At 45.3% G+C, this 25360-nt stretch overlaps 1 protein-coding gene across 1 annotated transcript in view; it reads left to right on the top strand.

Moving 5' to 3' along the window:
• Positions 1-17851, top strand: part of sntg2 (syntrophin, gamma 2) — a 211933-nt gene extending 194082 nt beyond the window's left edge. The window contains exons 15-17 of the mRNA XM_034110992.2: positions 13617-13709; positions 14223-14333; positions 15646-17851. Coding sequence (XP_033966883.1) covers positions 13617-13709; positions 14223-14333; positions 15646-15774 — 333 coding nt within the window. The 3' untranslated portion in view covers positions 15775-17851. The remainder of the gene's footprint in view (positions 1-13616; positions 13710-14222; positions 14334-15645) is intronic.
• Positions 17852-25360: the final 7509 nt, after the last annotated feature.

Genomic DNA, 25360 nt, shown 5'->3' with positions numbered 1-25360 from the left:
TGTCGGTGCGTGTTGTACAGTGTTTAGGTGTGTGTTGTACAGTGTGTAGGTGTGTGTGTGGTACAGTGTGTAGGTGTGTGTTGTACAGTGTCGGTGCGTGTTGTACAGTGTTTAGGTGTGTTGTACAGTGTGTAGGTGTGTGTGTGGTACAGTGTGTAGGTGTGTGTTGTACAGTGCGCAGATGCGGCCGACAGACAGGTCTCAGTTGGTTTGGTGTCCTCTGCTTACTTTTAATACTTGCAAATACAACTTTTGGCCCGTCATTTCAATTCCCCATTTCAGCGACCAGAGAGAGGGGGGGATATATCCAGTCTCTGATTGTGTTACGTTATTATGAGAGTGCTCTCATACTTTAAATTGCATATATTTATATAAATATATTTGTGTGTGTGTGTCCGCATCTGTAGCCTGTTATTGTCTCATTATACCGCACTCTCAATGAATTCAAGGTAAATATGTGGGGGAACAATGTTCAGCTGATCTAACAGAGATTATAAAATATGACAAAACACTCGACAGCTGATGCAGCTGTTGCCACGTAATAATGAACGGACGTCGCTTTAATATGACCGCTCAGAGGAGAGGAGTTCTCATTTCTTTAAACGTCTGCTGCTTCCCCTCCTCTCTCCTCGGTTCCCCTCCTCGGTCCTCCGCTCGCATCTCCTGTGGGCGGGTCTAAGTATCGAGGAGGGGAGTCGAGGAGGGGAGTCGAGGAGGGGACATTTGAGTATTGAGAAGCCTCTCATGATGAAGCCTCATGAGATGAACCCTTTTGCAAACCAATTGGCTGGAAAGCTTCAAAGCTTCATAAGGCTTCATCTCGCCATCACTAGCGACAATACCTATTGACGTAGCAACCACTGTAAGTACTATTCTTGTTTAATTAGACTTCTCTATTTCAGTTATTCTACTCTGTATAATTGTTCTGTAGTTATTGTAGCTAAAAACGGCGCTTTTGAGAGAATTTAAATCTCAGATCTGATCACGTGAACATCTTACACTGCTCTCAGTAGGCAATCTAGGCTGCATTTTAAATAGGCACGGCCTCTCAGCTGTCGCCCATCAGCTGTAGAGAGTTAACTAACTAGAGGGGCGTCGCCCCACAGCTGTGAGAACTCAGCAATCAGGCGTCCATTTAGGTAGCTCTTTCTTTCAGCGTCAGTTTCAGCGTCAGACAGCCGAAGACCGACAAAGACATTGGAGTCCTGCGGGAGTCAAAGACGGACAAAGACATTGGAGTCCTGCGGGAGTCACGAGGGTGGCAAAGAGGAGGAAAATCCTACCTTGATTGAGCTAAGTATCGCTGGTGTTTTATTTTTATTTTCTTTAGCTTTTTAGCCCCTCATGCTATAATCATGTGTATTTTCTCCATTCCTGTTCATGTGTCTTCTCGCAATTATCACTGGCCCCGTGTATCTCCTAATCGCTATAACCGGCCTGCTCTCAGGTGGCCTGTGGAACTGCCAGTCAGCTGTTCCTAAGGCTGACTTCATCTCTGGCTACGCCTCCCTGCAGACCCTGGATTTCCTTGCTCTCACTGAGACCTGGATTACTCCATTCAACACATCCACCCCAGCAGCTCTCCACAGCATATTCCTTCTCCCATACACCCAGACCCACTGGCAGAGGAGGTGGCACTGGTCTCCTGCTCTCTCCCAAATGGAGCTTTTCCCTCTTCAAGCTACCTAACTTCACTCCTTCCACCTTTGAATTCCATGCCGTCACAGTAACCCATCCTATACAATTAACCATTGTTGTTCTCTACCGTCCACCAGGCGCCTTGGGGAACTTCTTGGAGGAATTAGATCATCTCCTCTCACACATCCCTGAAACTGGCCCTCCCGCTGTACTTCTCTGAGACTTCAACCTCCAGACGGGGAAGATAGACGAACTAACATCTCTGTTAACCGCCTTTGCTTTCTCACTGTCTCCATCCCCACCAACTCATAAAGCTGGCAATGTCCTTGATCTCATATTCTCAAGGAACTGCACTACTTCTAACCTCTCTCTAAACCCGCTCCACACCTCCGATCACTTCATTTCATTCTCTCTACCCCTTTCCAAACATAACAAACTAATCTCCTCTCATCCTGCACATGTCCGCCGTAACCTCCGTTTCCTCTCCCCCTCTACCTTTGCCTCCTCGGTGCTCTCAGCCCTCCCTTCCTCTGACTCGTTCCAACTCCTGCCTACAAACTCTGCTACGGAAACTCTCCTCTCTACTCTCTCATCCTCTCTGGACTCTCTCTGTCCTCTCACATCTCGGCAGGCTCGTCAGTCCCCTCCTGCTCCCTGGCTAAATGACGCACTGCGTGCTAATAGAACCGTCCTTAGGGCAGCAGAGCGGAAACGGTGGAAATCCAAACACCATGACGACCTCCTAACCTATCAGGCTCTCCTCTCCTCTTTCTCTGCTTCGATCTCTCAGGCAAAAAGCACTTTCTTTCAAGATAAGATCCAATCTTCCTATTCCAATCCCAAAAAACTATTTTCCATCTTCTCCACCCTCTTGGACCCTCCCAAAGCCCCTCCCCCCTCCTCCCTTCTGTCAAGCGACTTTGTTAACCACTTTGAAAAAAAGGTTGATGATATTCGCTCTTCTTTTTCTGACTCACCTCTACTCACCGCTGGGTCACCAGACCCTCCTTCCACCCGCACACTAACCTCCTTTTCCCATCTCTCTCCAAGTGAGGTTCTTACCCTCATTACCTCTGCCCGCCCTACCACCTGTCCTCTGGACCCTATCCCTTCAAACCTCCTTCAGACTATCGCTCCTGATATTCTACCGTTTATCACCCATTTCATCAACACTTCTCTAACTTCTGGTCACTTTCCAAACAGTCTCAAGGAGGCAAGAGTAAACTCTCTCCTAAAGAAACCCACTCTCAACCCGTCTGATGTTATAAACTACAGGCCTGTCTCTCTCCTCCCGTTCCTGTCTAAAACACTTGAACGCGCTGTCTTTAAACAACTCTCCTGCTATCTCCATCAGAACAACCTTCTGGATCCGCACCAGTCTGGTTTCAAGGCAGGTCACTCCACAGAAACTGCCCTCCTTGCTGTCACTGAGGAACGGAACACTGCCAAAGCAGCATCCCTCTCCTCTGTCATCATCCTGTTGGACCTGTCTGCTGCATTCGACACGGTGAACCATCAGATCCTCCTTCGCACTCTCCAAGAACTTGGAGTTTCAGGCTCTGCACTTTCCCTCCTCACCTCATACCTCAAAGACCGTACCTACAGGGTAACTTGGAGAGGGTCCGAGTCCGACCCTTGTCAATTAACTACAGGGGTCCCTCAGGGCTCTGTTCTTGAACACCCAATTCATTCTGTCCTTTCCCCGCTCAGAGACCCAGGTCGTCGCACGCATCTCTGCTTGTCTAGCTGACATCTCTCAGTGGATGTCCGCTCATCATCTCAAGCTCAACCTTGACAAAACTGAACTGCTTTTCCTTCCGGGAAAAGATTGTCCCACTCTTGACCTGACTATCAACATCGGCACCTCTGTTGTTTCCCCGACTCAGACTGCAAGGAATCTGGGTGTGACCCTAGATAACAACCTGTCCTTCACTGCAAACATCGCTGCTGCTACAACCCGTTGCTGCAGATACACGCTTTACAACATCAGGAGGATGCGTCCCCAGCTGACCCAGAAAGCGACACAGGTTCTGGTCCAGGCTCTCGTCACCTCACGCCTAGACTACGGCAACTCCCTCCTGGCTGGTCTACCTGCATGTGCCATCCGACCTCTGCAGCTCATTCAGAATGCAGCGGCTCGTCTGGTCTTCAACCTTCCTAAATTTTCCCACACCACGCCGCTCCTCCGCTCCCTCCACTGGCTTCCGGTAACTGCTAGAATCCACTTCAAGTCAATGGTACTTGCGTACCATGCTGCGAATGGATCTGGCCCTTCATACATCCAGGACATGGTTAAACTGTACACCCCAGCGCGTGCTCTACGCTCTGCATCAGCCAAACGACTCGTGGCACCCTCGCTGCGAGGGGGACCCAAGTTCCCATCAGCAAAAACACGTGGGTTTGCTATCCTGGCTCCTAAATGGTGGAATGAGCTCCCCATTGACATCAGGACGGCAGATAGCTTACACACCTTCCGGCACAGACTGAAAACTCATATCTTTCGACTCCACCTTGAGCGATAGAATTACTAACTAAGAACTGCTAACAGAGCACTTATATACGAATAAAGGACTGGCTTATCTATAGCCAGTTGAGTAGCACTTGAAATACTTGGCTCTATGAAACCTGATGTACTTATATGATTCTGTTGTCTTCAAGGTTGTGTCTTCCTGGTCGAATGTACTTATTGTAAGTCGCTTTGGATAAAAGCGTCCGCTAAATGCAATGTAATGTAATGCAGAAACAAAAAGCCATTGTTACGCTAAAAACCAAGTACATCACAGTCGCATGGCTCTGCGTCACCCTCGCTTAGCAAAAGGTGGACCCGTGGCATATTGACATCATGTAGTGTCGTTTAGTCACTTGTAAGAAACATTGTTTCTTCGAGACATGGAAGTTCGGGCATTAACGAGCGTGTTATTTTCTGACTTATGTAATATCATAGAACAAAACTTACAAAATCTCTGCAGATCTTATTTCAGGCTTCAGACCACACAAATTTGACTCTTATTCACCCTTTTCAACTCTGTCTCTTAAATAAAGGCACTTGTGGCCCAAAACAAAATCTTAAAAAGTAGCAGTAAAAGAGATTTTTCTGAAACCTTACAAAATAATCTGGTCCGAGCACCACATAAGAAACTCGCACCAACAAAAGGACCTAACCCATTGTTGGGACCACTAATGTTCATGTTAGGTTTCTGAACCCTGGCGAAGAAACAATGGTCCAAATGAATGTGAGTCACTCTTTATTCAGCCTGTCCTCCTACAAAAAACGACCATATAGGTCGATTGCTCAGCAGCTAATTACGACCCAGAATCACGTTTTAAAGTGTAGCACCTCTAGTGGTCGTGTAAGAAACAACATGCTCCTGTCGATTGCAAACGCTCCGGAGGGTCGTTTATTCACAAATAACCCTCTCTGGAAAATCCTAAATTGTGTAATAGTTTGGCCATTAAAATGCTTTTTTATTAGATTTCTAGCGAGAAGTGTATCTTGTACTTTTATAATCTACGTCCAGTGGATGTGTAGGATCTACAGTTTGATAGATATACGAAGATGATTTGAGGTCTCGCCAGGAGAACATGTATATGGGGCAGCTTCCATGTAAAGTTAGCGTGGGTAAAAACAGTATTTCTGGTCTCGAAGTTTTCATAATAAAACCGGAGGTATTCCCCACACTGTCAAATGATTACACAGTGATATCTCCATTACTCCATAACATCAGTTTATCCTTGTTAATTACACAATATTGATTGGTTTAAATTGTGTACAACGCTTTTGTGTTTTTAACCTTCAATTCGGATAAACAAATAGTTTTTTCGGAGTTTAGACACTACAGAATTTCCGAAGACACTACACTACCCAGAATCCCCAGCTATCGTTTGGGACTACAACATCCGCCCTGCTTTACAAACCCCGTGATTAGCCCTGAAGCTCTGTGATTGGATGTTGGAGTGGCAGTGCGACAAGGTTACGCCGAGTGTCAAACAGCTCTTTGAAATGGAATGGAACCACGGCAGACTTTCCAAAACTGGACTTGGACGGGTCCAGCCCAGCCCTCCCCCTCCCAGAATTACACATGCTGGCTATTGTGTGTTTCACAACATGTTCTATGGCACGTCTCTACTGGGAATTGTAGTTTTAAAAGACGTTTTCGTATTTCCCACAATTAGAAGTTGCCAGTATTAAACTGTATACATCCCTGGAGGTTTAGGGGATACGAAACACATTGGTGTTATCAAATTTAAAACATATAATTAATACATGGGTGAAAATTGCTTGTGTCCATAATGGGCAGCATTAATATACCCACATGACAGCTAAGGTCAGAAGAGCTTTATTTAACAGCTGGTCTTATGTCTGTGACCCCTCCTGTTGTTAATTGATAAGCCTGAAACATGCACTTGTATAGGTTCAGATGCACATTTAGCAAATATGGCAGAAGCCATCGATCATAAGATAAGATAAGATACTTTATTGATCCCAAGTTAGGAAATGTTTTTGTTACAGCAGCATGTACTACTTTGTTCTACTCCACTACAATTCAGAGGTTAACCTGGTATTTTTACTCTACTACATTTATTTCCGTTACTTTGCAGATTCTGATTAATGATGTGAAATATAAACAACCCTTAAATCATACTTTAGTTACACTTGAGTAAAATTCAGCCTTATCAGTTTGTCTGTTTTGCACATCCATCTGTTAATATCTTTGGACGTCCTGCACTAAACTGTTTTATTGTAGAGATCACTACAGTATCTTCTTGATATTTTCTATTCTATATTTCTATCATTGACCCCTAATTTGTATGTAGGCTACTCTTAATATTTAAATGTTTTCATCAAATATAACTTATTCAACAACTAAATTCAATAACGTGCTTTAACCACTAGGCGGTGTGGGTTAAAAAAACTGTGGTCTAGTTAATAAAGCATAATAATATCAAACATAATATGACTATTCACTTTATTGTGAAATTAAAACAGAAAGAAAAATACAGTTTCAGTCTCTCGATGTGAAGCTTATGCATTGTACCATGAACCTGTATAGACCTGTAACAGTCAACTGCATGAGTAGTTGGAAAGGTAGTTCAGAAATTCAGTAATATCTTTAAAAACTACAAAAAAGTCCCTTTCTATCAGCTGTGCACCGTTATGGTGTAAATAAAGACTATCTACTAATTGGATCAAATATAAAAGTCAGCCGAATTAGTGTTGATACTGCAAGGAGACGTATTGTGTGAAAAGAAATGGAAGATGTTGTTTAATTGTTGATATATTTATGGTCCACGTCACGTTTTCAGTTTTGGCGGCATCTCTTCGTCCAGAAGTCTTCTGATCAGGGCTCTATAAATAAATATCTACGGCAGATATGTAATATGTAATGCAGCTGAACCATCCATCCATCTTCTCCCGCTTATCCGTGGTCGGGTCGCGGGGGTAGCAGTTCCAGCAGAGAGCCCCAAACTTTCTTTTCCCTGGCGACATCAACCAGCTCTGACTGAGGGATCCCAAGGCGCTCCCAGGCCAGCGAAGAGATATAATCCCTCCACCTGGTCCTAGGTCTACCCCTTGGTCTCTTCCCAGGTGGCATCCTAACTAGGTGCCCGAACCACCTCAACTGGCTCCTTTCGACGCGAAGGAGGAGCGGCTCAACTCCGAGTCCCTCCCTGATGACCGAACTTCTCACCTTATCCCTAAGGGAGACACCAGCCACCCTGTGGAGAAAACCCATCTCGGCCGCTTGTATCCGCGATCTCGTTCTTTTTGGTCATGACCCATCCTTCATGACCATAGGTGAGGGTAGGAACGAAAATGGCCCGGTAGACAGAGAGCTTTGCCTTCTGGCTCAGCTCCCTTTTCGTCACAACGGTGCGGTAAAGCGACTGCAGTACCGCTCCCACTGCTCCGATTCTCCGGCCCATCTCATGCTCCATTGTTCCCTCACTCGAGAACAAGACCCCGAGATACTTGAACTCCTTCACTTGGGGTAAGGACTCATTCCCTACTTGGAGTGGACAGTCCATCGGTTTCCTGCTGAGAACCATGGCCTCAGATTTGGAGGTGCTGATCCTCATCCCAGCCGCTTCACACTCGGTTGCGAACCGATCCAGTGAGTGCTGAAGGTCGCAGACCGATGAAGCCATTAGAACCACATAATCTGCAAAAAGCAGTGGGGCAATCCTTAGTCCACCGAACTGCAGACCCCCCCCCCCCACGACTATGCCTCGAAATCCGATCCATGTATATTACAAACAGGATTGGTGACAAAGTGCAGCCCTGGCGGAGGCCAACCCTCACCGGCAATGGGTCCGACTTACTGCCGAGGACCCGGACACAGCTCTCGCTTTGGGAGTACAGAGATTGGATGGCCCTGAGTAGAGACCCCCTCACCCCATACTCCCACATTAACTCCCTGGGAACTCGGTCATATGCCTTCTCCAAGTCTACAAAACACATGTAGACCGGATAAGCGTACTCCCAGGCCCCCTCCAGGATCCTTGCGAGAATAAAAAGCTGATCCGTCGTTCCACGACCAGGACGGAATCCGCATTGTTCCTCCTCAATCTGAGGTTCGACAATCGGCCTGACCCTCCTTTCGAGTACCTTAGAGTAAACTTTCCCGGGGAGGCTGAGTAGTGTGATGCCTCTGTAATTGGCACACACCCTCTGATCCCCCTTTTTAAAAAGGGGAACCACCACCCCGGTCTGCCACTCCTTCGGTACTGTTTCCGACTTCCACGCAACGTTGATGAGACATGTCAACCATGACAGTCCCTCAACACCCAGAACCCTCAGCATTTCCGGGCGGATCTCATCCACCCCCGGGGCTTTGCCACTGTGGAGTTGTTTGACGACCTCAGTGACCTCCCCCCGGGAGATTGGTGTTGATCCCCCGTCATACTCCAGCTCTGCCTCTAACATAGAGGGCGGAGTTGTCGGGTTCAGGAGTTCCTCAAAGTGTTCCTTCCAACGCCCTAACACTCCATCAGTTGAGGTCAACAACGTCCCATCCTTACTGTACACAGCTTGGATAGTTCCCTGCTTCCCCCTCCTGAGATGTCGGACAGTTTTCCAGAACAACTTTAGTGCCGCCGAAAGTCCTTCTCCATGTCTTCTCTGAACTTCTCCCACACCCGCTGCTTTGCCTCGGCCACGGATGAGGCTGCTGCCCTTCGGGCCTGTCGGTACCTTGCAACTGCCTCGGGAGTCCCCCGGGATAACAAATCCCTGAAGGCCTCCTTCTTCAGTCGGACGGCTTCCCTGACCACCGGTGTCCACCAGGAGGTTCGAGGGTTACCGCCCCTTGAGGCACCTAGGACCTTGAGACCACAACTCCCCGCCGCGGCTTCGGCAATAGAGGCTTTGAACACCGACCACTCTGGTTCAATGTCCCCAACCTCCACAGGAATGCCCGAAAAGCTCCGCCGGAGGTGTGAGTTGAAGGCCTCCTGAACTTGGGCCTCCTCCAGACTTTCCCAGTTCACCCGAACTACACGTTTGGGCTTACCAGGTCTATCCAGAGGCTTCCCCCGCCACTCGACCCAACTCACCACCAGATGGTGATCAGTTGACAACTCCGCCCCTCTCTTTACCCGAGTGTCCAAGACATACGGCCTCAGGTCCGATGATACGATAACGAAATCGATCATGGACCTAACTCACTTGAAATGTTCTCACTTGCTTGGTTTCAAAACATAACAAATGCCATAATCTGTTCATTGGGACCATCAATGCTATTTTTCATTGCTGTTGCCACTATTGCTCATGTAAACCTGCTACTTCTGCGCCCCTGTAACCTCAGAGGCACCCTGAGTCATGTTGTTCTGGAGCCGGGCCTGCACACGGCCATATACTAAACACACTACAGAGCCCGTTCCGTGTCCTGTTAGTGTTTACTTCCTCTCTGCCTTCTTCTGGTGATTTATCTGACGTCCAGCGCTCCGTCTTTTAACCTCTTTTCCTTTCTCTTTCTTGATCCTCCTTAGCAACCTTCATTATAGTCCTTGACAGTGGTCTGTAGCCTACTGCTGTATTAACAACGTGTCACATGTTAAGAATGTACAATCAGAATTGAGTATTCAACTAAGCCTACACGGCTTAGTTGAATACTAATAATACAAGTTGTTAGTAGCCTTAAGTTGTTTCATCGCCCTTCACTGGATTTATAATGAGCTGCACTAAACTACATTTTAGCATTTAAAACACCTAGCCATTCTTTTGAGGTTATTTTGTTTACTAAAAAGTAACTAAAGTAGTGTAACTCATTACATTTCAGAGACAGTAATATTGTAATGTATACGTATTACTTTTAGAGTAATAAGTAATTACATTTTGGAAGTAACTTGCCCAACACTGATTAGGTAGTTTCCTTTTAGTGGATTTCTGATTCCAAAAACTCAAAAGTTATAAAGGTTTTATTGTGATATGCGCAATACCTACAGCGTAGTTGCTGGCAATTCAATTCTAAAGATATGGTACCTTGAAAAGTGCAACATACTTAAGACATAAAAAGGAAAATAGTGCAAGATCTCCTGCTGCAGAAGCTCTCCCACATCCTGGATCCCTACCCTTACTGAAAAGACAGATGCACTGCAACACGACACATACTTGCGAGAAAGGTTTTTTTTTTACGCCCATCCTCTGTTTTGTTGTATTTCTAATACCACTCATACTTCTGTCAGACTTAGCTTAGGAGGTGTTCTTAAAAACATTTCATGTTGCTAATTCCCCCAGCAAAAAAAACCTCCAATTAGCGAAGTGCAGTCACAGCTCAGCATGTCAAAACACAGTCTTACATGTGGTGACAGGAAGAACTTAGCGGCTGGCCTGACACTGTTTCTTATCCCCGTCACAGCTGAATTCACGACACCACCAAAGAGAGGGGGGGGGCAGTTGGGGCCTGTGAGCAGAAAACACTTTCAGTGAAAGGATTGTACAGTCCCATGTCATATTCACTGCACTCTATAATTGAAATCACCATGTCCCAGCTGTGTTCTCAAGTTGAGGGATGGAAATAAAAGGCACATATAACAGAAACGGGAAAAAAATAAACTCTTCTTGGTATTCCAACTGAGTGGACGACAGAAAAATGAAGTCATGTGGCAAGAAAATCCTTTAGAGGGTTATTGCTCCACAAAGAGTCGATAGCGTACGCATTGGTGCTTTCTGAAGAGCTAAGAGAAAAGTCTTTGTTTGTGTTGCAGCAGCTAAAAGAATGTTGAAGACGTACGGCATACCAAATTGATTCCCTCATGTGTCTTGATATTATCCGGATGCTGGTAGTGAAAATCTATTGTGCAAGACAAAAATAAATCAGATTTGCTCTCGTTATCAGATCAAATTAGCCTAATAACAAGCTCAACATGAAGATCAGAAATCTATTTGGTCAGGTATGTGGATGCATGTCAGGAACGTTGAATTTGACTCCAGCAGATCTTTGTCTATCTACGCTCAATCCGTAGAGCAGCTACATGAAGTACAAGATTAAGAGAGATGTTTTTGTCTCTGGTTGTTGTGGCTAGAAATATACTCAAAAACCAGATGGTTTCAGATTCCCAATTCCACTTTTTAAAAGCCTCAATATAATATTTTAACTTCAAACAAGCCAGACTTAAGAATTTGATTAAAAAAAGATTCACTGTGGCTCAGAGCACAACACATACAGTTAGGTTGCAGAGCAATTGAACTAAAAGGCAAAGAACACTCATATATAACACAAAGCTAACGTCTTTATTTCTGACAGTATTTCCAGCAAATACTCTAGTTATGCAACAAGTTTTTCCCCAAAATGTTGTTGTCGGGCTTAACTGACCCTGATACACATGATATCATTATACCTATGTATTCCTAGGTTGTATTCACGGAGGCATTTTCAATCAATCACTCAATCAATCAATGTTTATTTATATAGCCCAATATCACAAATGTTACATTTGTCTCAGTGGTCTTCACAGTGTGTACAGAATATCAGTATGACAATACGACACCCTCTGTCCTTAGACCCTCACATCGTACAAGGAAAACTTCCAGAGAAAACCCACAGTTTAAAGGGAACATGGGAGAAACCTCAAGGAGAGCAACAGAGGAGGGATCCCTCTCCTAGGACGGACAGACGTGCAATAGATGCCGTGTGTACATTGAAGAGATAATACATGTACAGCATATAGACCGAATGTTAGGAAATGCATGTGTCTGTAATAAGAAGATGAATCCACGAGGATGTCAACAATCCTGTGGGAGCCATCAGGGAAGTAGTATGATGAGAGTCAGGCAGGACCACAGTGACCGGTTCAGCCACAACTTGAAGTCCAGGACTCAAATCCAGAACTCAGGATAGAGGATCCAGGACACAGGATACAGGACTCAGGACTAAGAATCCAGGACTCATGATACATTTGGGGGAAGCTGGGTTATTCGGAACATGAGAGTACACACAGGTACAGACAGACAGAAGGAAGAAGTAAGGTGTCCCCCGACAGTCCAAGCCTATAGCAGCAAAACTAACGTGTCTACGTACATGGACTCCCTTAGGATAGGTTGAGGGAAAAGGGTAGCAAGTAAGAAGTAAGGAACAGAGGTGGAGAGGCACAACGTGTGTATGTACATGCACTCCCTTAGGATAGGGTGAGGGAAAAGAGTAGGAACTAAGATGTATGCGCCACATCTATACCATGAGCGCATTGCTCCTAAAACGTTTTTTGTTGGCACTGACACCAATCAACAGTTGTGTGTCAACTCGGCAGGGATCAAGGCACGTATATGCCTCTCCCTGCTTCCACCGTCTATTACACACACAACCAAATTACATACTATCAGTAAGGAAAAAGAGTAAGAATGTACTTGTCAAAGAAAGAAAATACACATGTAAATGATCAATTTAATGAAGGCCTAATTCCATATGGCTGCTGTGAATGGCTGCTCACTGTCACCGACATTAGAATATTGTAATAGAAAATAGCCATCGTAAGTGTTAAAGTAACACAAGCGTCAAAATATCTGCTGTAAGAAAGGGCAATTGAAGAGAGAGAAAAAGTTAATTGCGCTAGCAAGCCTGCTAACCCACAGCTAACTGTTGTAGCTCGGCTTGCTAATGTGCTAGCTTTTTAGCTTGGTTGTTCAAGATAAAGATACGTTTGTTCATGAGTCTTATTTGTATCAACGACATTTGTCTCATAACCCGTCAGTTAAATATTTGTTTTTTGCAGAGCAGGATAAATAAAACTGGATGGAGCAACACTGCTAATAAGCTGTTAGCCTCCACCGTTTTGGAGTGCTGCCAAGACGCCTTGCTATGGGTCAATGGTGCAGATAGTATGTCTCTCAAAACTCATAGAGCCGATTCCTTTCCAATTAGAACCTTTCTCTCAGAGAGACTTTTTGCCATTGTGAAAAGGGACATGTTGTTGTTGTTAGTTCTGGTTTCACCTGGCAATTTTCTTTTTTTCTTTGGGAAAAACAACCCAAATCAGGATCAATAAAGTAAATCTTATCTTATCTTAATTTTACAAATGATTCCCGATTGGGCACATTGTGTGCTATACACTTTAATAACTGCATTTACAGTAACTAAAGTGTGCCAGTGTGATCCCAATGGTTATGAAAACTGTTTCATAAAGCTTGGATTACTTAAACACATAAGATAGAATGAGTTAATAATATTATATATGTGTGTCCTTTATGTAGATAAAGTTATTTGTTGTGTTAATAAAGAAAGTAAATGAGGGCTAAGACTGAGATGTGTGATGCATGCAGAGTAAATTATGGATCCATCCCATGGTAAATGTGGCTTCCACAAATTATGAAGGTATCATTTATTTAAATACAGTGCAGCTATACTTACATACAAGTTATATTTAATTTGGGCTTCTATGTTCTTTATGTGTATGTCGTCCATGCTCACACAGAGAACTGTACTATATGCACTGTTTTTTACTTGAGAATTAAATAATAATAGATGTCAATTGTCTCTCAACAGTCCAAAAGCTACATGTGCAGCAGCCAGGGGAATGTGCTGTGCTTCACCATAGATTTTGGATCAGGCTTCACCTCCTCAGAAAGTTCTTCAAAGGTGAAGTGTTACTAAGTTCAATTCAATTCTTGTGAACAACTTATTCTGTGCTGTTCTTCCCTTAATGGCTTCTGAGACTGAAATTTGACTTCTTTTATTTTCCTCATTGATTTCCTATACACTTGTCCTTTCTCTCTTAGGCTTCCATTGTATTTGATCATATTTATTTTTAAATAACCCTCACATTTCCATGATAAATGTCTCAAATGTCACTTATTCTGCACAATGGACTTTAGAGAACAATGTGAACAATCACTATATCTTAGAGAAGGGTATGCTATTGTTAATAATGGTACATTTTGAGTGTATTCATTTTTTATAATTATCGATTTATCGTTCTCACTGCAAGAACGTTACAGCACTGATTTCATAAAGTACTTATTTTGTTATGAATGAAATGTCCTCAAAGTATTGCACATCGGAATGTCTCTCGGTAGCCTTTTTATGTTGTGCTCATTATAAAAATCCCTGTGCGGCTGCTGCGTTTTTATAATCCTCCTCTTTCCGTTGTAGACCGCACTGTGGCGATATAAGTTCTCTCAACTTAAAGGCTCCTCTGATGATGGGAAAACCAGGGTGAAACTGCTTTTTAAGAATGCTGAAAGCAACCAAATAGAGATGAAGGTAATCCTTTTTTTCAACATCAATAGTACTGTTACACAATGACCCTTTTTATCACCAATTATTGCTCACCTTTAACAATGAGCTAACTGACGTGTTTCTTGGTGTAATAAAGTAGGTTTCCCAAGATGTTTTAAAGCATTACTTTAGATGTCATTCAGCTTACTTTTTTTTTTTTTTAAACAACTTGCATACACTATGAAGCAATTTGGGGTTAAGTGTCTTTCCCGAGGGCAATTGGACCTGTTGACCGCAGGGACTGGGGATCGAACCCCTGACCATCTTAATAATAATAATAATAATAATAATAGTAATAATAATAATAACTTGAATGTATATAGCGCCTTTCATAACCTAAAGGTCGCTTTACAAAGAAACATACAAGGACAAGACATAAAACATAAAAAACATAAACATAAAACAGGGGGCAGAAATGGAAGTCTAAGTGGGGGGGGGGAGTGAGTTATTGTTGGAAGGCGATGTTGAACAGATGAGTTTTAAGGGTATCTTACAAATCTTACTGGTTGACGCCCATTACCCCCTGAACCACCCTAGCACTACCCTAGCCTACCCTGCTTTACCTACTTAACCTACAGAATGACCATTTGTATATCAATATGAATACCTGGAATATTTTAGGAAACCTGTATTATTTTTGAAGAAGAGTCTCGATGACATGAAGGAAATAGTAAGTATGATGTTAAATTAGAAGTTTTACAACAGCAAAACGTTATCATTTGTACAGTACACAAACATTCTCAGGCTTGTCCATGAACACTATTTCTAGAATAATGAGACCATTATCAAGATGAGACATGATTAAAATGTTGATAGAGTTTTGCGGTTTTTAGCGCACATTTAAAGATGCCCTATTATGATTTAGGGGGTTTCCCTTTCCTGTACTGTGTTATATCGTTGTTTTTGCATGGTCTGCAAAGACTCAAATTAGCGCTCTAACACATTGTACATGATAGGCTAAGGGGCTGAACATCACAACAGAGCCAGCCAGCTAAACAATCAGAGCAGACTGGGCTCTGGTTTCAGACATAGGGTGAAAAGAGGTGCACAGGCAGGATGAGAAAAATAAGGCATGGAAACTTGTCAAATGAAAGGTCCCAAATACAAATATTAACCTGAAAATGAGCATTATAGGGCCCTTTTAAGTTTCCTTCAAAAATTCAATGTAACTCCGGGTAGTCATTTATATACAAATGTTCATTTTGTGGGTCAAGCATTTGTTAAGTCTGACTCTGAATATGTTGTTATTCAAAGTATGAACATAATATACTAATTGTAATCTGTCCTTATGTTGCAGGAACTAGAGTTTGCCAATCTAACGGCCGTCCTTCACTGTATACATTCTTTTATCGCTGCCAAAGTGGCCTCCATGGACCCTCTCTTTATGTGCAGTCAAAGCTTCCCTGGAAATTACATAAACAGTTAAAGACTCATCCTCATTGTCATGTGCAATTGTGGCAAACCAGAAGTATTTTATGCACAGAGCCAATTACTATGTATAACTTGTTCTTGCTATTTTTGTATGAACTACTTCAAAAAAGAGTATTTATAAATGACTGTATACTGTAGGTAGATAATAGGCGCTTTCACACCGGAGTACTTATCCCCATAGTTCCTGGGATTTTGCGTTCACACCAAAAAGAGAACTTGGTTCATGAGAACTTTTTCCCCCTTTTCAGTCCCTGCTAGAGCAGGTACTTTCCTGGGGAGAAAAAAGTTCCAATTTCTGATTGGCTGGGCGAATTGCAAACGACGCCCCGTAAAACTCTGAAAAGTTTTGTGAAGCCGCCATTGTATTTGCTGGAATTAGCATTATTAGCATTAGCCCCGCGCACCAACAGAGAGAGAGACTAACTTATGGCGTTCTGCTCTTTAGTTCCATGGGGGAACTAAGTGCTGGGAACTAAGTACTAGGGCTGTGCATCTTCACTGGTCTCACGATTCGATTCGATTACGATTATCCTGTCAACGATTCGATTCGGTTCGATATCCCGGTGCATCACGGTGCATCACGATTCATACCAATGCGTTGCATCCTCAATTTTCTATATTACTGCACATGGCTTATTTTTCATCAATGCATACATGCAGTAAATACATATGAACTCTCTTTTTATTATTTAGAAAGTGCTTCAGAAATCAATAACATAAATGTCTTGACATTAATTTATAAACCAAAATAAATGAATTGTATAGGTCTAGCCTCCGTGTGTGAAGTTGTTCCATCCTCAAAAACAAAAAGCTAATGCTTCTGCAGTCTAGCTGCAGCTTCTAGCCACAGCCTTCTGTTAAGAAAGGACACTGAATGTCCTGAATGAGGCATCACACACAGGACTTGAGTCTGAACACAGCAGACAACAGGAGTATTTACAACAGCATATACAAACAAAAATAGTGCATGTGGGTGCACATTTACATTCTCTGTCTTACTGTTACATAAATCCCATGAATGTATGAGATTAAATTAGCTTCATTAAATCTCAGTGATTAAGTGAATAATAAAGTTTCTATCGGGTCACCATCAGCCTGTCACTCATTATTTTCAGGGAGGGGGTGGGGCTTGGAGGAACGGAGAGGAGACGGTGATCGAGCTTTTTTCCTCCTGCCTTCACAAACTTTACACACGTATATATCGTCTGAAAATTGCTAGAGGACATTCATACTTTGCAATCCAAGACTTAATTAAATCCACCAAAAACCTGACATGATTGTAACGCGATTATTTTTGAAAAACATAAATCCCTGTCACACTCCGTGTCGCTGCGGCTCAGAGACACAGGGACCCTGTGTCTCTGACACGGAGTGATTGAGAGCGGGTCCTTCTGCTGTCGGTTCTGGACTGGTGTTCTTGTGTTGGTGGATAAAGCAGACTGCTCCGTGTTGCTATGCCGCTGTCACGTCTGTTCCCTGATCTCTGCGTCACCGACCGATTTGATATTAAAGTGACAGAAAAAATGTTATAGTAAAGCCGCGGCCAGAAAATCAGGAAGCAACGTTACCACTCTATAACCGATTATCTTCCGTCACTGCATCGAGACCGAATCGTCCACGTCCGCATCGCAATGCATCGTAGAAACGATTATTTTCAACACCCCTACTAAGTACGGCAAAGTACTTGGTGTGAAAGCGGCTTATGTATACATTAATGATGGAAGGAACATTTAATGTTTGATCCAAACGTATTCACAGTTCTTCCATTTATTTAAATATATTTTCTTTCATTGCATAAAGGATTGGAGGTTACATTGAGGTTACATTTAAAGTAGCACATGCTAACAGATTACCTGTAACTGCCATACGTTTGAAAGCAGGACTTAGATCACCCAACATAGCAACTGCCTCTTTTTTTTTAGCATTTAAAGGTCCCATGTCATGGCCATTTCTACTAATCATAATTACATTGTTGAGGTCTACTAAAATAGATTTACATTGTGCAATTTTCCAAACTCACATTGGTTTCTCAAACAGCATCTCTGTATAGTATGTGTATTCACTCTCTGTCCTAAACGGCTTGTTGGAGCTCCTGCCCCCCCCCCCCCCCCCTCCCTGTGAGCCTAGTGACCGTCTGCGAGACAGCGAGACACAGCAAAACCCAGCCCGAAACCAGCCCGAGCACACACACACACCCGCAGCCTGGCGGGGAGTTTGTGTGTGCTCACATACAGACTCACAGCCTCTCCGCGTCCCTCCGTCTCAGGCGGAGAAATCGGCGGAGCTGCAGCTGAGAAAATATTGCGTGTGTGAGGAAGTCCACGGACTTAACGTAATGGCTCCGCGGACGTAATGTAATTATACTCAAATACGTCACTATACCCAAGAAGAAAACAATGGAAAAAGAGAAATCTCCAACGAGGCGTTCTGGGGCAGCATAGACAGGTCTTTTCTGTGTTAGAGTTTTACTCCCTACAGGGTGTACTTTGAGGGTTTGTGACTCTGCAGACCGTTTACATTAATAAACAGCTACATAAAGGGGACAAGGTAAAGTACAAAAAGGTAAAGGTACAAGGGGACAGGTAATAACCAGAAAAGCATGACATGGGACCTTTAAATTCATCTGATGCTGTCTTACTGTCAAGTGGGATTTCACATTTGTCCCACCTTTGAAAGTATTTTCTCCTATTCTAATTCACACTTAATGGTAATGAATAGCTAACGGTTTTGTTATGTCTGCGAGCATAAACACCTTACATTATAATGCAGTCTGATAAGCCTCCAAATAGCCAGTGAATTGAATCAACACATCTCATATGGTTTTAACATAAGGCAGAAATTAGCTGCAGGGCTAATTTATTGTATTATGTTTGTGCTATTGTGACAATATTTAGTATTTAATAAAGTCAACCTTTTCTGAGCTCTCTGACCATTTCAGTGAAATGTGGCATTTCAGCTTCAACGTTTTGTTAAAGACCCACTTTTATTAACTCATAGTCTAATACAGCGAACATACTGTATGTCCTAAGTTGCTTTATGTAATGGTTTTAGTGTGAAAATGCATATTTTTGCTGTGTTTTCAATAAATTGTTCATCAAGCACAACTGCCTGTGACTTCTTTTACAGGGGGATATAACTTTAGCCCTGACATTAAATTAATAAACTTCTGTGTAACATATTGAATAACATTATCCCAATCTGTACGACGTAACATTAGCTTACGGTTAATTTTAAAATAATAGCCTGAAATGGCTTTTTTGGCTTCATTGTTTGTAGGAGCTTTGTAATTAACTATTTATTGGATGGACACAAGGCCTTTCTGCCTTGTTGTCACATTAAAGTTGCCACAAAAGCAGAGATTCAGCACGACCCTTTGTAAAACCACAATATGTTGTTTTTACACATTTGTTTTAAACATAAATTAAACCAGACATTAGCTTCAAGTGGGCAGATATTTTACCCCGTCACACTTTTCCTTGCCTGGTTTGTCCAATGGGTAGCTAAATCTAAACTGCTGATAAAAAACATGTAATGGTAGTCAAGGCTATGCAATTATTAAAAAGAAAACTCAGGACACATTAAACATGTTTATTTAATTTTCACTTTAAAAATCCTGCTTTTGGTGTGATTTTCCTTTGAAAAAAAGAGAGGAGACCCGCCTGAGAAGCATTTTATGTGACGCATTCAAAGTAAAAAAAAAGTGTCATATATATCTACATTTATTCAAAATAAAAATAATTGAGAGTTGAGAAGTATTCAGTGCCATTGTCAGTGGCAATTCATTGCCATGTGTCAGGCAAAACAAAAGCCCTAAGGTAATAAAGGTAGGACGTCAGACGAAGCTCAAAGGATTGGTAATGACAGTAGATCTGATAAACCTGTCTTATGGGTGCATCACTCTTCATGTTTTGGCACTGCTTCTTTTGCATTGTTGTGCACCATTGACTTAAGTATGGCACCACTTAGTTACAACTTATAGGTACCTGCCCTATTGTTTTTGTCAAGCTTTAGGAACCTTAACCCTCCTTGGTTATTTTTCCATTGTGTGGGCCAAATGTTATCTTATTTTAGTCATTAGGGCTTTATATGAAGGAGGAAGCACACGACTGACACAACACTATTCATTAATACTAGGGAGTGTTATTCTGTATCATTAAGTATAATTTGGTCGATTGTAATGTTAATGTGAAGCTGACATTTGTATTACTGTTATTATGTATTGTCATTAAGTGTAATTTAGTCAATTGTGATGCTGAATGTAAAACTGATTTCGTTTGAGATGTCTTTGTCATGACAAATTGGCATTAACATGCTACAACAGGCCACATTGTCAAACTTAAATAAACGTTGTGTGTACTTATGTGTTAACATTACATAAAACCGTAATAATTGGCAGGATTGGATATTCCATTAAGATGTTAAATGTTACAAGGCCAGTTTGATAACTATAGGTTACTTACGTAACCCCAGGCCTCAGAGTAACATGAAGTGAGATGTCTCACTATGGGATGCGCCTCATCGCGGAGCAAACAGAAGCATCAATCTCATTACGCCAATCCTGATTGGCCGGTGATTCTTGACGTCAACGTCAGGGGAAATCACCCCCTATAAGTAGCCTGCGCCACGACGCATGCGTCATTCAAAATAAGCACCTCTTCTCGCTTCACCGTAGCAAGGAGGGCCGTCTGGTGAGACATCTCACTTCATGTTACTCTGAGAACTGGGGTTACATAAGTAACCTATAGTTCTCATTCATAACACTCCGTTCGATGTCTCACTATGGGATATTGTAGCTCCCGTATTGCCAGACGAGCTTATCTCGAAGATCACCGATCAACCAGAATTTAACAGGTAGAGTCCCGACTCAACAAGGTGCCCAGCACTGCTCGGGCCACGCTTGGAGCCACGCTTGGAGCGGAGACGTCCAGCCTGTAAAAGCAGACAACAGTGAGCGGCGAAGACCCGCTTGCCGCTGCACAGATGTCTTGGATGGGAGACATCCTGGACAGAGCCCTGGATGCAGCCAGACCCTGATTTGAAAGAGCTCGCGGACCCGAAGGTGCCTGCAAACTCAGACTCACAAGGGTCTCAAAGCAATAGCCTCCACACGACAGTGGGAGAACCGTTGCTTAGTAACCGGCTTGCCCCCCTTTAAGGGTTAGCTCAGGACACCAGGAGTTGGTCATTATGACAAACACCCCTGATCTGTCCATACAGGTGCGTAAGCACAAACTGGACACAGCAAATCCCGCTGCTGTTCCCCGTAGGGACCCAGCGGCTGAGGAAATGTCTCAATATCCATTGGGTACATGTACAGACAGTGCATGAAAACATTACTGGCTCGCCTGGCGAAAGCCAGGGTCAGTAACAGCACTATGTTAGAGAGACCTGGTGTAGGAATCTCTCGCACTCTGAATAGTGTTAACACCCTATGAGGGAGTCTCACTATATTCAGGTTGTACCACTCACGGGCCAGGCCCATAAGGCCAAGCGCTCTGGGTGTGGGTGAAAAAACTCACCCCCCGCCTGGGACAGTATGCCCCTGTGTAGTGGGAGCTGCCATGGCTGCCCGCACAGCAGCTGATAAATCTCCGCCAGCCAGTACATAGCTGGCCAGTGCGGAGCTATCAGAATAAGTGTGTGGCGTTGTTCCCTCACTCTTGCCAGAGTCTGGGGACTCAAAGCCAAGGGTGGGAACGCGTACAGAAGGCCCGAAGGCCAAACGTGTGCGAGTGCGTCCACGCCTAACGGTGCGTTTAGGTCGCGCATCGAAAAGAACAGCTGACACTGAGCATTTTCTCTTGATGCGAACAGATCCACCGTGGCTCTGCCATAACGCACCCACAGCTGGCTCACAATCCTTGGATGTAAAGTCCAGTCTGCATAAAGTGGTGCACCTCTGGACAGCAGATCTGCCCCGAGGTTCGACACACCCGGTACGTGCGTCGCTCTCAGGGAGAGGAGACGCCCGCTGCTCCATAGGATCAGTTTGCGTGCCAGCATGTGTAACTGGAGAGAACGCAAACCCCCCTGGCGGTTTATATACGATATTGTCGTCGTATTGTCTGTCCTCACGAGGACATGGTGTCCTCTGAGAAAAGGCAGGAAGTGCTTTAGGGTGAGGCACACCGCTAAAAGCTCCAGGTAATTTATGTGTGCCCGCTGGAGGTCTCTACTCCAGAGACCCCTCACCGAGCGGCCTTCATAAATACCTCCCCAACCTGTCAGACATGCGTCTGTGGTGACCACCCTCCGTGAAAGGACAGCACCCATAGGCACGCCCCGTACTAGAAAAGTCGGGTGCAGCCAGTGGCGCAGTGCCGTTACGCATTTCACAGTAACCATTACCCTCCGCGCGCCATGACGCGCGGGGTTTAGTTTTAAGGCGGCTACCCAGCACTGAAACTCCCTCATGTGTAAGCGTCCTAGTCGTACGACCAGGCTGGCTGACGCCATGAGCCCCATCAACCGCAGGCATGTTCTGAAGAGAACATGTTTGCGACGCTGGAATAAAGCGAGACAAGCTCTGAAAGCTTTCACTCTTTCCTCTGACAGGCGAGCTGAAAAGGGCACCGAGTTCAGGTGTAAACCCAGGAAGAGTACAGTCTGCGCGGGGCACAACATGCTCTTCTCTGTGTTTATTATGAACCCCAGGTTGAGCAGGTGCTTTACGAGAACATTTGTCTGCGTAATAGCCTCGTGCTCCGACTGTGCGAGAAGCAGCCAGTCGTCCAGGTAGGTCGCCAAGCGAATACCCCGTTGTCTTAACGGGGCTATCGCGGCTTCCGTACATCGTACAAACACTCTTGGACTGAGAGACAGGCCGAAGGGAAGTACTCTGTATTCGTAACAGATCCCCTGAAATGCGAATCTCAGATATTTCCTGTGTGGATAATATACTGGGACTGGAAATACGCATCTTTCAGGTCGACTGATGTAAACCAATCATCTTGTCGCACGAGACGCAGCAGAGATGTGTGAGTGAGCATTCTGAATTTATATCTTTTTAGATATCTGTTCAGAACCCTCAAATCCAGTATTGGCCGGATTCCGTTCCCTCCTCGTTTGGGGACGAGGAAGTACTTGGAATAAAAACCACTCTGACTCTGCTCGGCAGGTACAACAGATATAGCTCTCTTTTCTAGAAGTGAGAGGATCTCTCTCTCTAGAATATGGGCTGACTCTCCTCGGGCTTGTGAATACAAAATGCCCGAGAAACGAGCGGGGGTGACAGCGAATTGGAGCCTGTAACCCCGTGTTACTGTCTTGAAAACCCAAGCAGATGTTGCGAGCATCTTCCACTGTGTGCTCCTTAGAGCCAGCGGAGATGTCACCTCTCTTGCCCTCTGAGACTCTGTTTGTTGTGTCATGGGGCCCTCTAGTGTCTGAACACGGTGGTACCCCATTTCAACAGTCCCCACCGTTACTGCGCACGCACGTGGCGGTGGCTTCACGGACCCGTCAAGAATCCGTCCTTTGAGAGATGCCGTAGCTGCTCTTGAAAGGGAAAGGATTGACGGGCCGTTCTTTACAGCTCTAGCCGGCACTGCGTGCGCACGTGGCGGTAGTGCCCTTAAAGCCCCAACCGGCACTGCGCATGCGCGTGGCGGTGGTGCCTTCACAGACCCGTTTATTATCCGCCTTTTGAGAGAGGCCGTAGCTGCTCTCAGAAGGGGATTTATGGTTAACGGACTGTTTATTGTTTTTCTTTTCATTTTTTTGAGCTGCGCCCTTGGCCGAGGCCTGGATGCGTCAGCGAAAAATGGTTTATTTAAACAATAATGACGTGACATGTGTTTTGTGCGGACTTGAGGATGGCGTTGAGGCATCTCTCGAGGCAGCGGGAACACAATTCGAGCCGGAGAAGGAACTTCCAGCTCTGTCACAGAGGGGAGAAGGAGGGGCTGTCATGCCGCTCGCTTCTTCCTCCTTGATTGCTGGCCGAAATTCTGGGTTGGCTGCGCCTGGGCTGCAGCCGGGACCGGAGATTTTCTAGACCAACTCGCCCTCGTCTCCTGCCTGGGCTGGGGACTCGGGCGGACTGCGACCTCTGCTGATCTGGTACTCTAGATCCAGCAGGGTTCGGAGCAGCTTGGGCGAAGGGTCGCTGTTGCGGAGGCAGCGGCTGGACCCTTCGAGGGAGACAGAGGTGGAGGGCCTCGTCTTCCTTCTTTTTTGACTCGCACCTCCTCTGCATGGAAGCGAGAGCGGAGCCGAAAATTCCCTCGGGAACGATGGGCATATCCAGCACATCTTCTTTTTCCCGGTCTGGGAGGTTGGTGAGGTTGAGCCATCTAGCTCTTTCCTGCACCACCATGATCCCCATCACTTTGCCCGTGGCCTGGACGGCGCAGCGTTGGACACGGAGACAAATGTCTGTGACCGCGGCTATCTCGTCCAGAGTGGCCGGTCCAGAATCGCTCGACAGATCCTCACAGAGCTCCGCTTGGTACGCGGTTAGCATCGAGGAAACGTTCAGAGCTCTGGCGGACAATGCTGCAGCCTTGTAGGCCCGTTCCGTCATGGTCGACTGGAATCGGTCTGTTTTTGCTGGCAGTGTGGGGTTCCTGCTCGGTGACGGGCCCATCCTCGATAGGAGGTGGGCTGCCACCAGCGGTTCCATAGGCGGTATGTGAAGCAGGCCGAGCCTCTCCATACCGTCACAGTCAAGGGAGGAGGCACCCTGGATTGGGGCCTTGTTGCTAAAGGGCCGGTCTCTCCACGAGACCGACACCTCATCCAACATCTCCGGGAAGACCGGGAGGAGTTGCCTCTTCGTCCTCGTTGTTTGGAAAAACAGTTTTCCCTCATAACGGGACCTGGAGGTCTCCTTGGCCACTTCGGGCCATGGGATGTCTAGTCTGGCCGCAGCACGTTGACACACGGCTTGTAGGTCCATGCTGAGACAGGGCGAAGCTGGTGTGCTATCGCCCGAGAGAGCAGCCATCGCTCCAGGCTTTGCAGCCTGAGCTGGTGACATGAAGACGTCATCTTCCTGCTCGTCCGGATCAGACAGGAGGAACTCAGAGGCATCCTCTTCGTCCTCCATGTAATTTAATTCCAGGACATCCTCCGTGGGTGAAACCATGGTGAGGTCCAGTCGGGAGCCCCAGCTTGGTATAGCGTGGGGTCCCGTTCCCGCGTCCTTTGCCGCCACCGGGGCCCGGCCTGATATGGCGCGGGAAACCGGTTCCGCGGCTGCCGCGGTTGATGAGCTCCAGGCCGTGAAGGCGAGGGGCTCAGTCTCTGCGGCGGATGCCCCCGTGTCTTGGTTGCCAGCCGGCCAACCAGTGGACATGAGGGGATCCTGTCCCGACAGGCTAGCTTGTCGTGCTAACCGTCGGCGAAGGCTCTTTATGGTGAGGCGGGCACAATGCCCGCACGAGCCGGGGTCGTCGATAGCCTCCTGGGCGTGTTCCAGCCCGAGGCAAGACGAGCAGACCTGGTGTGAGTCTGTGCCTGCTATCTTCAACCCGCAGTCGCAGAACCGAGCCTTCGAGTCCCTGACTCCTCTGGTGTGAGGGAGAGAGGCGTCCATGGAGAGGACCCGCTCTTAACAGGTATGTCGAAAAAAGTGTCCC

The sequence above is a fragment of the Pseudochaenichthys georgianus genome, chromosome 22 (assembly GCF_902827115.2).
Source record: "Pseudochaenichthys georgianus chromosome 22, fPseGeo1.2, whole genome shotgun sequence".
Taxonomy (NCBI): domain Eukaryota; kingdom Metazoa; phylum Chordata; class Actinopteri; order Perciformes; family Channichthyidae; genus Pseudochaenichthys; species Pseudochaenichthys georgianus.
This window is presented reverse-complemented; position numbering and strand designations above follow the sequence as displayed.